Genomic DNA, 10,497 nt, shown 5'->3' on the forward strand with positions numbered 1-10,497 from the left:
CAAAGAACTAACATAATTCTTTCTTATGTATTGGGTAAAGAATCTTGTGTTTTAGTCTGATAAAAATGATGCTTTATTTAAATACGGGTTAAGAATAGTTTAATTTATTTATATGGGGTATAGAATTTATACTTTTATTTTATATTTCGATGCTTTATTTGAGTGCATGTGAAGAATAATGTAGTTTATTTGTATGTAGGTAAAGAATAACTTATTTTAATGTTGACCTTGTAGATATTCCACATTATATATGCTCTGATTTATATAGTATAATGTTATTAAGATGTTTTTAATTGAATTTGTTTCCTTAGCATACTCTTATATAAGAAGTCTCATGAAAAACCAATATTTGAGTTTGTACACAGAAATCAAAACTGAGGTCCTGTGTGGATTTTTAGATTTTACATCAGAAATAACAACTAAAACATGCATCATCATACACAAAACACACCCACCAAAACAAAATATATCAAAAGGCACATGAAGAAAATCAACCAAAAGGTGAGGGAACTGGAGCCGGTCCAGCAAGTGCATCGGATCTCTTAATACTTCCCATACCGCAAATAATGCAACCGGGTGAAGCAAGTGCAGAGAACTTGGCCCCACAAAGATCACAAACATCATACCCGATGGTGGACAAACGGCTAAGAGTGGCAGCACAGAACTGGGAGGGGTCTTCAAGCGGGTCAATGGATTTGTTTGTCAAACCCCTTTGGACGCATATATCAATCAAGCTTCTTAACTCGTCTTGCTTGCCTGGAGGTGCTTTTGACAACAGCAGCTCGAGCATCTGTTTGGCATATCCGTAATTTTGCACATCCATATTTCTCTTTATGGCTGTTCGTATGCAGTTGATTCTGTGTTTTGCTTGAAGAGGTAATGAACCGAGATGACGTGACAGTCTTGCCATCTCGTCCTTTGCACTTATGGCACTTGGACCTTGAACCTTTTGCAGTCGACCGATTTCCTACCAAAACAACATATTATAATTATTATTCTTATCTTCAAAATCTGGAAGTTTGTTTTTAAATTTGGAAGTATACGCACGCACCTGAAGTAGAGTGACTGCGATTTTGTATTGAGCGCAAATGGTAGCCTGTGCTTTTATATCGGCGCCACGGGAGTTATCCTTAGCTAATGCAAGAAAAGCTTCATCAAAACAAGATAAAGCATCCGGTAACTGATTCTGCTCAAGATGGACAAGTCCAGTTTTGAAACAAACTGAAGCCGCAGCCCCACGAGGAACCTGATAAAACAAATTTTATTTATAAAAATGGAATTTGAAAAAAAAAACAAAAATAGAAGATTTAGTTATTCACCTGTCCAGGTCGTACAGATGTTGGAGGGGGTGGTTCAGAAGGTTTTGCTGCGGTTACAGAGCCTGGACCTTCAAGTGAGCTCAGGTCAAGAGGCTGGGTCGAGACGGGAACATTTGCTGACTGGACATGAGGAAGTGGTGCCATGACTACCGGTTGACTCACTGATCGAGGTGGGATACCACCATCAGGAAGTCCAAACGACTCGGTAGAAACAGGCTGCATGGGTACTTGAGGAACAGGATTCCCACCTATATTAACATTATTAGGCGCAGATGATGTCATCGTCTGATTTGGTAACACTGCCCCTTGAGTATTTTGATTGTATCTTGAAAGGTAAGTGCCAGGAGGGGGCAATGCTGCTGCCACCTGGAGAGACGGTATAGTGTTCTGGAAGAAGTCTTCCGGAATGGGCCTGGGCCCAACTGCAGCTCCAGTAGGCATAGGACCAGGCGGGAACACGAGCCCGGGCCCGGTTTGTGTAAACGAACTGGTTGCAAAAGGATCAATTGGGATGGGATTAGACACAGCAGGTTGGGGAGGGGTATTCAGGTTAAGTTCTTGGAATTGATTAGTTAGTGATTTAGCCCTATGAATGGGAGCACCCATTGCATCACCGAGTTTAAACTTTTGTGTCGCTTCCTTAATTTTATCAACATCAACTGTAGCATTTGCAGCAGGTTTATCTCTAATCCTAATTCTCAACTTTTTAGTTTTAGAAACACCTTCTTCATCACTGCTGCTACCATCTCCAGCATTACCATATAGAGATTTCTTAAACTCTTCCTCTGCTTTCGCCTGTTCATCTGCTGCATTTGAGTTTGCTGAGATCTTAGTAAGAGCATCCAGATTCATCAAAGAATCACCACCAGATGGTGGCTGGTTGGAAGTGGAAGCAATAACAGATGTTTGACTTTGACCACCGTTTGAGTTAACATTTGCACCTTCAGATTTAAACGCTTTTACCAAACTGTTATCACTTACTTCCACAATATTACCCCTTCCTTTAATTAGCCCAAGGTAGACACCAATATGGTCCGTAGATAATGAAGGTATGCTGCCATCATCAGTTCTCATATATGGCATGACCTCAGCAGCTAACTCCCATTGAGGTATACTCTTTGTGGTAGAGGGAGTTTTGATTTCCCAATTTCCACCGCCCCATTCAGGTCCTTTAGGAACCATACTTTCAGCAGCAAAATTGGCAAAAATGCCTTGTGTCCACCCGGCGGAACGTACTCTTAGTATTCTTTCACAATAGCGCCTTAGTTCTGAGTCAGCATCCTCTTCTTCCAATCTTTGAGCAAGGCGTCGCATTGCACTGGGATTGAGGTGGCAAATATATAGGTCCAGTAGGCTTTCATAGTCAAATATTACTTCAAAGGTCTCTTTCACACTATTAAACTGGCCATACCTGTAAAAGCGTAAATATAATCATCATCATCGTACTCAGTATATCCCGCCAATAGCAAAGCTATGGTAGGGTCTGAGGAGGGTAAGATGTAGACAGCCTTACCTCTACCCCATAGGGATAGAGAGGCTGCTTCCGGTGAGACCCCCGGCTCGATATAATACCTTCACATAATCACGTATTATAAAAGATATTTGTTATAAAGAGTATGTGTTAGCAACATACTTGATACACGCATATCCCAGTTGTCTAAAGCGGTGGAACAGATGTGAAGTTGGAGGGCATTGTGGGTAATCTCTAGATCTCAGAAACTCGTCTTTCAAAACAGATAAAGCAGTCGAAAACCGACGAGCTTTAATAGCATAAGATCCACGCAGCACCTGATATAAATCACAGAAATTACTTAAGGAAAAGGACCATTCTACCCTCAAGCCAAGTATTATTTCAAAATTACCTGAGTAAATTGAGGGCCTGATTGGGATAACGATACAGCAAGATCACCACAAACTGGAGCACCAGTAGCAAGGATATCAAGAGACCTTGGAGTGATCCTTAAACTGTCAAACCTTGATGTTATTTGGTATAATATCTCTGAGAGGTCAAGCTTCTGTTCAAAGTTTTGTTGCATGGTTCCATAACCGATAAGAAGAGGTTCTAGAAGCCCCACAAGACAGTGCTTAATCTCCATACCCTTCTTTTGTCTAGGGTTTATTTCAGTTGGGTTTGCAAGCAACAATCGATCATTTAAGGTCCCAACCAACACTGCATATAAGACAATTATATATCAAATTTTAAATTACTTAAAATTTGGGTAGCCAAGATCTCACCTGCATTAGGCATGCTGCTGGAAAGAATGGTCCTTACTTTCCCGTCCCATCCTAGTACACTGATGGCAGTGGTGGTAGAGAACATAAGTGCAGGCCCGACCCACAAAAGAGATCTAAAGTAATATTAAGTTAAGTTTACAAATACAAATAGCTTTTTAGATTAAAATTAAATATATGACGTGAATGTGACGTGACAAAGGATATTGAAGGAAGTCCTTTATCGAATTTCATAGAACTGCTTGCGAGAATATCCAGATCAGCAGATACAATGAGTACTCTGTGGGTGGTTAATATTCCAGCAACACAGCCCCTTAGAGTTTCTTGCCAGTGAACCTGAGAAGATATTAATTAACAAAATTAATAAGTTGGACTAATTGTTTATATTCTGAAACATTTTTTGAAAAGTTAAGATACCAACTGCCAACCTGCAAAACTATCTCATTTGTTTTAAGCTTGATTGACTTTTTGCCTTCACCTTTTGTTGACATATTAGGACCATCAGAAGTGGAAATGCTGTACCCATGAACAAGCTTCGCCATGCCAATTTTGTCCCCAAAACATGCAAACATCAAAGTTGATTCTACATCACATTAAAACACAATCAGAATGTGAAATTAACTACATAAGTACATATGGCATCAAACACCAAGATAACAAGATTGACCTTTTACATTCATATTGCTCATCTCTTACCTACTGGAGTAGAAAAAATGCGATCAACTTCACTTTCAAAGGTAAATTGCAGTGGGCCCTTGATTGATGAAACATCAAGATCTTCATATTGTTTTTGATCATCTATCATATTCTTTTCAGCAGCCGGTTTTGAAACACCTCCAGGCAATGTATACACAGAAAGTTCAATCTTATCCTCATCAAGAATTGCAAATTGACCATCATTTAGGCCAATAAACGCAGTGTCTCGGCCTGAAAAGTTTAAAAAAACATGATTTTAAAGAAATAAAAAATGAACTTCAGCAAAACTCAAAAGTTAAAAGTCAACTGACCTTTGATTGTATTGGCTTTACTGTTTGATGACTGGGAGCTAGTGTTTTCCCAGTAAAGAACCACTTCACTAGAAGCACCATTGAACTCATAAACTATAAGAAACAAGTGTTGTTTTCTGCTGTGAATCATGTACTTCCCATGGAACTCAACATGTCCAGGCATCTGAAAGTAGATAACTTCCAGCTCAGCATAACAGGCTTATACATACAATTATTCATTTGAGATCAAAAGTTTTTAAAATAATTAGCATGGTACCGATGCAAAAAGCTTCTTGTAGACAGTTTCAGCTCCAGTAGATAGATTGTATGCCATTAGATTTACACCTTCAATATAGAAAGCCCTGGTAGGATAATGAAGCACCCGATTCTCTTTACTGAAAAAGTTTAGCTCCAGATGAATTGGCTGCCCACGTCATCAATTGCAGTCAGAAACTTTTAAAACCTTGATAAACATGTGTGTGCGTGCGTGCGTGCATGTGTAAGTCAATAGCTAACACGATTACCTGGCAAACTGGAATGTCTTTGAGATAATTTTTAGTGTCTAAGACGGTGATGAGAGGTAGACGAGATATTGGGGCACTTTTCGCGTGTCCTTCCATAAAGTGCTGCAAAACCAAACAAACCAAAATTCTGAGTTGGAACTTGGATATCAGATTTAATACTTAGAAACAAAATAAATAAGTGGAAATGTTGTTCTAGTTTTGAGTTGCTATGAAGTTAAATAAGTAAGCCTTTTGATCCCTAAAAGCGTAGTTATCAAATGTGTTAGGCGCACTCAATGTGTATAGGCCTCAATTGGGGCCTAGATACAAGGCACAAAAAAAGCGAGGGTCTGAGGAAAAATAAACGCACTTAAAATAAAAAATTAAATATATTATGCATATGAAACACAATACTATTCTTCAAATAAAGTAAACAAAAGCTATTATATAACATTTAATATCATCTAATTAGTACCAAATGTTCTAAAACAGTCAAGATTCAATTGTAATTCCAAAACTTGAATAACAAGCCTTGGGTTTCATTTGCTCGGCTTTTATGTTCTCGTGTTCTTGGCATAGACAATGCTGATGCGCTCGCCTAGAAACTAAAAGCGCATTTATTGAGACTCGCCTGAAAAATGGGCCTAGGCGCAAGAAGCGAGGGCTTTAAATAACTATGCCTAAGAGTAGAAGTTCTAATCTTTATTGGGGCTAGGGACAGATTAAATTCAATGAATAGTTGATAAGAATGTAAACATACACTGAAGAGAAAGGCCTTGCGTGCAATGTCTGAAATTGTAAGCTGACTGGGCCTGGCAAACAACATTTTGACAACAAAATAGAAATTCATTTAAAATCAAGTAATACTACCGTGCTAAGCACTTGAGTATAATAACATTGAAATTTTCCATAATATGTCAAAAAAGAAACAGAAAAGTATCATCTTGCAGTGACTAAGCTTACCCTTTCATATGATGCTCTTGCAACTGGGCTTGCAGTTGATGTTCTGCTAAAATACCTGATGAGCCAAGTGCTTGAAGTTTCTCTTTTAATGCAGATGCTGTCAAAACCACATGAAAATCAGTATAAAGTGACTACAGAAATCTTGCATAAAATGCTTGTAAAAAGAGGCTAAAGAGTTAGCAAGACAGTTGAGCGATGACAATTAAAACAGATGTCATTCTCTTTTTATTTCTTTCATTACCATTTTGTGAGTATCTATATTTAGAAGTATAAAAAATAAATATTCTTAAAGACCGCACATCTTTTGTAATGTTACACAGTATGATTCAAAATTCCAAGAAATTTTTTGTGATTTAAGTTTTTTGCTGTAAATGTCACCAGAATATCTTGCATGAAAGAAATAACACATGTTACATGAATCATTTTCCCTTGGTTTCACAGTCACTATTAACTTAACAGCTAATAGCAAATTTATGCGCACAAGCCTAAACTTAAGTCCTGCCATGATTAATGTAAGATATAAGCTCACAGTTTTCTTATAATTAGAAAATGTGTGTACCAAATAAATCATGCTGTTTTCAGTACAACCTACAAGTAATAGCTTTGTAATGAAAAACTAAAGATTTTGCTAACTGATGCAGCTAAAAATATGGTTAGAACATCCATTGTTAACATAATGGACATACATTCTTCCACAATAAGAACCAAAACTATAATCACCTGAAGATCCCCTTGCACTTTGCAGAACTGCAAAGAGTTGCTTTCTTCCTTCTCTAGTATAGGCAGCTTTATTTCTTGCACTGTCACTGCCAGTCATATTCTGCAAGAGAAAACAACCAATTACTTCTCTCAACATATAAACAATCTATACACATACATGGATATCAAAGCCATCACTTAACTGCAAACATCAAGGCTGCCAAATTTAACTTTGGATGAACTTCAAGACCTCTAATTTTTGGTAGAGGATAAACAGTTTCACCACCTTGCTGGGATAAAATGCGTGGAATATCAATTTGTTCAATTGCTGCAAATATTAAAAAAAGACTATAACATCACCAATATATGATTAAAAGTTTAAAATCAATTACATTAAAGTTGAATATTTGAATGAGAACTAACTATATATCCTAACTAACCTGCTGGCTCAAAAAAGTTAGATTGCACTTGAGGCCTATTAGAACTTGCGACAACTCGTGTTTTCCAAACTTGAAGAGTTCCATCCTTAGATAAAGTAGCAAGTATTCTCAGTACAGGGAGCCACGCAACTGATATAATTGGTTGAGAACCCACTTGTGTACTGCAAATTGTAAGTGTGAATGCAACTGAAAAGTAAACAGAATATCTATATACACACAGAGAGAGAACTTACATTCCAATCATGATAGGTCTCTCAGTTGATACATCCCAAGCAAGAAGGGTGCCACGTCTATCACCAACAAAAATCCATTCAAGAGTTGGATGAAAAGCAAATGCACCAGCACCCATAAGCTTGATGGCATTATCAACTATAGGTAGACCAAACATAACATTAAACACATGAAATGAAAAATATAACCTAGATAAGGTAAAGTTCAGTATAAGCATCAATTGTTTAGAGTTTAGACAGATCTTACATTGTAAGGTGTAGAAAACAGCATATGTATGAATGTTGTAAGCACGGATCAGACCATCTGCATAGCCGACATACTGGAATCAAGAAGTTAAATTAATACCAATTTGTTAGAAAAAACTGGAAATAGATTAATAGAAAACATACCAGCACAGCAAGGCGGGGATGGCAAGCAAGATTGACAATGGGTTTCTTCAGATCTGTCTTTATTTTTGTTGGAGCTCTCCCCCCTTCAACAGTTCCAACAACTTCTCACAGAAAAATTACAAGTTAGTTAAGATAATTTACTCTGGTGATTTTCAACAAAACTACTTATTGTAGCATGAATCATGTGAAACTGTAAAGATGTTACTTTTTCAATATTGTTTGAAGCCAATTGTCTATTATGCACCCCTTTTCAAACAACAGCAAATTAATATAATTCTCATATCACGAAACAAATACAGATTACTGCAAGCTTTTTATCCTTAAAGAATGCACTCTTCATATCAAAGGTTTTATTCAGATAATATACAAACTGATTTAGCCACAAGCCGTGGCATACCCTTTCTCTTATGTTTGCAGAGAGCAGAACATCTGGTTATAAACACCTGTGGCAGGTCTTAAAGTCATTTCTAATTTGCTGAAAACTCCTTACATAAAATAACACTCCCAAGCAAAGTAGAATAATTGCAAATCAGCACTCACTGAATGCTTAATCAATAGGCTGCACTTGCAAATAAACCTAAATCACTTAACATACCACTTACAGAAAGGTAGTAAAATTACTTTTACAAATACTATTACGATCAAATAAATAAAGTGGTAAGCAGTCCTTGCACATATTTTCAACACTAAACACCCATTTCTGTGTTTTGATAATAAACTTCCATGTTACAACTAATTGACCAAGCCTTTGAGCAGTTGTGACTACAACCTTGTACCATGGTCTTTATCATTTACTCCTTATAATCAAATACTATTGGTGTTTGTAATTTGGACATGGTCTGATCAGTTATTGGAATTAATACTGCATTTAATAATAAAAAGATGTCCACTTAAAAAATTGAAGGGTATAATTGATCTTACTAAAAATATCCATGATCATGTTGCTCACTCCCTAAACACAAATACATGCATTTCAACACATATACAACTTATTAAACAAATGCTCTCTTTAAGAGTGCTAGCTTAGAATTAACAAAAAGAAAGCCACTTCCAACACGACCTTACAAATAATAATATAATGTGTGGAAAAGCTAGAATATAATACGCGGTGCTAAAAGCTGCCCCTAAGCTAGTAATAGCAGAAAACTAATTCTCATGGAACCAACTAGAAGTAGAATTCATAAGGCGTTGATGTGTGTCACTTTCTTTATAAGTATCCAACACAACCACCTATCATTGGTAGTTTCATGTATTCAGCCGCATAAAGTAGGCATTCTATGTGAAACGATACGCACAGAAACACAAACAGTATGATGCCTATTCTCTTTCCTTTATTTTCTGTTCTAGCGTTTTGATATGTAGAGAAACAAGAAAAAGGATATGACTTATTTGTACGGCATCTAACGAATAGATGTCATCAAAAACGTATAAAAATAATCATTGCCAAAAAACAAACCTGTCACGCTCATCCTGCGATGGAAACCAAAAAACACTACCGGTTGGAGAGGTGTAAGCGCCAGATAAACTTCTGTGTCGATTGTAATGCGTTCCATCTTCTTTTCTGGAGAATGCAAAACCCAAGTTTGCTCTGTATCAAAATCACATGATCTGATTGTACAATCCTGCAATAAGTGAATAAAAACTTACATACAAAGAATAAACCATATGCAAGCACACTCTGCTAATTCTTCCATAAATTGATTAAGTAATGGAGTAAAAAGATCCATACACATTTATCAAATCTAAGCGCTATCCATTTTCAGAAAAACAAGCATCAACTAAGATTCAATGACCATTTCCAAACAGTCAAAAGTTCAACTGTTTATGAATAAGGAAGGATAGTAAAAACTAACCTCGAGTATAGCTACGACCGCATGACAGCTAGTGGGGCTATACGACATCTTAACCACGGGAGCACCAACGTTAATCGAAGATATCTTGCTACCAGTGTAAGCATCAAACTCTACATACAAATATCAACTAAATCAAGCACAAAGACCTAACACAATTAAAGCAAGACGAACGGAGCCCTAACAAAGATCTATTGATTTCTAATTCTAATTAACAACAGAATATTATTATAAAACCTAATCATACATTCATACCGATAATATAGGTTCCGGCAGCAACGGCCACCAAGGCTTGAGTCGGATGAAACGTGGCGGCGTGAGGCTGGAACGGTTTCGAACTGCGGCCGACGTGCCGCAGATCCAGATGCTGCACAGTCGTCCACTCCATCGATCTATCAGTTATCGATCCTACGAACAGATTTAAACAGTCTGAATATATAAATATCAAAGGATCTGATCTAATTATAACCGGAGTTGGAGAATTTGAAGGAATAATACGAACGTGAATAAAGTTATAATAATTAGATCGGTGAGAATTAGTTAACTTTTGCGTGTAATTTTAAGTAATTGATTACCTGTAAACTGAATGTGGAGGATGGAAGCTCATATGAATATGAAGAAGAAGAAGAAGAAGACAATGACGAGAAAAGTGGACTGTGTGATTAAACGGAGAGTAACTGTACGGGTCAACCCGTTTGGATAGTCCGACCCGATTAACAAATAATAACAGATTTATTACAAGTTCGAAAATATGTCATGCTTCTATTCACGAGCCGAGCTGAACTTGAACTGAGCGAGGGGTTGCTCGTTCCTTGGCTCATTTACAAACCGAGCCAAAATCATATCGAGTATTTTTCGATCAAAAATCGAGCGGTTTCCAATCAT

The 10,497-nt window shown here is 37.1% G+C and overlaps 1 protein-coding gene across 2 annotated transcripts; it reads right to left on the reverse strand.

Annotated features, from left to right (window-relative positions):
- Nucleotides 1–337: 337 nt before the first annotated feature.
- LOC143583841 (uncharacterized) lies at nt 338–10,267 on the reverse strand. 2 transcript variants are annotated; one of them, XM_077066039.1, is made up of 24 exons: nt 10,188–10,267; nt 9,868–10,041; nt 9,616–9,725; nt 9,219–9,384; nt 7,763–7,863; nt 7,620–7,692; nt 7,376–7,511; nt 7,143–7,303; nt 6,906–7,030; nt 6,724–6,823; nt 6,004–6,100; nt 5,801–5,852; nt 5,062–5,163; nt 4,815–4,961; nt 4,559–4,721; nt 4,248–4,478; nt 3,980–4,134; nt 3,759–3,887; nt 3,555–3,672; nt 3,182–3,489; nt 2,953–3,107; nt 1,320–2,730; nt 1,052–1,246; nt 338–967 (listed from the first exon to the last, which is right to left on the reverse strand). In XM_077066039.1, exons 2-24 carry the CDS (start codon nt 9,998–10,000, stop codon nt 491–493), a joined length of 4,845 nt encoding a protein of 1,614 aa, XP_076922154.1. In that variant the 5' UTR covers nt 10,001–10,041; nt 10,188–10,267; the 3' UTR covers nt 338–490. The 2 variants fall into 2 exon arrangements, with proteins under 2 accessions (XP_076922154.1, XP_076922153.1); XM_077066038.1 differs by lacking the exon at nt 10,188–10,267 and having other exon boundaries at nt 9,868–10,180.
- Between the last annotated feature and the right edge of the window lie 230 nt (nt 10,268–10,497).

The sequence above is a fragment of the Bidens hawaiensis genome, unplaced genomic scaffold (assembly GCF_021521415.1).
Source record: "Bidens hawaiensis isolate Kalapana, Puna unplaced genomic scaffold, B.hawaiensis_p1.1 tig00032577_1, whole genome shotgun sequence".
Taxonomy (NCBI): domain Eukaryota; kingdom Viridiplantae; phylum Streptophyta; class Magnoliopsida; order Asterales; family Asteraceae; genus Bidens; species Bidens hawaiensis.

Excerpts from the sequence above, each read along its gene's own strand:
- LOC143583841 (XM_077066039.1), bottom strand. The coding sequence starts at position 10,000 with ATGGAGTGGACGACTGTGCAGCATCTGGATCTGCGGCACGTCGGCCGC. Across the intron at positions 9,385-9,615 it reads CGGTCGTAGCTATACTCGAG|GATTGTACAATCAGATCATG; the intron begins GTTAGTTTTTAC and ends CACTTATTGCAG. Across the intron at positions 968-1,051 it reads TCGCAGTCACTCTACTTCAG|GAAATCGGTCGACTGCAAAA; the intron begins GTGCGTGCGTAT and ends TTGTTTTGGTAG.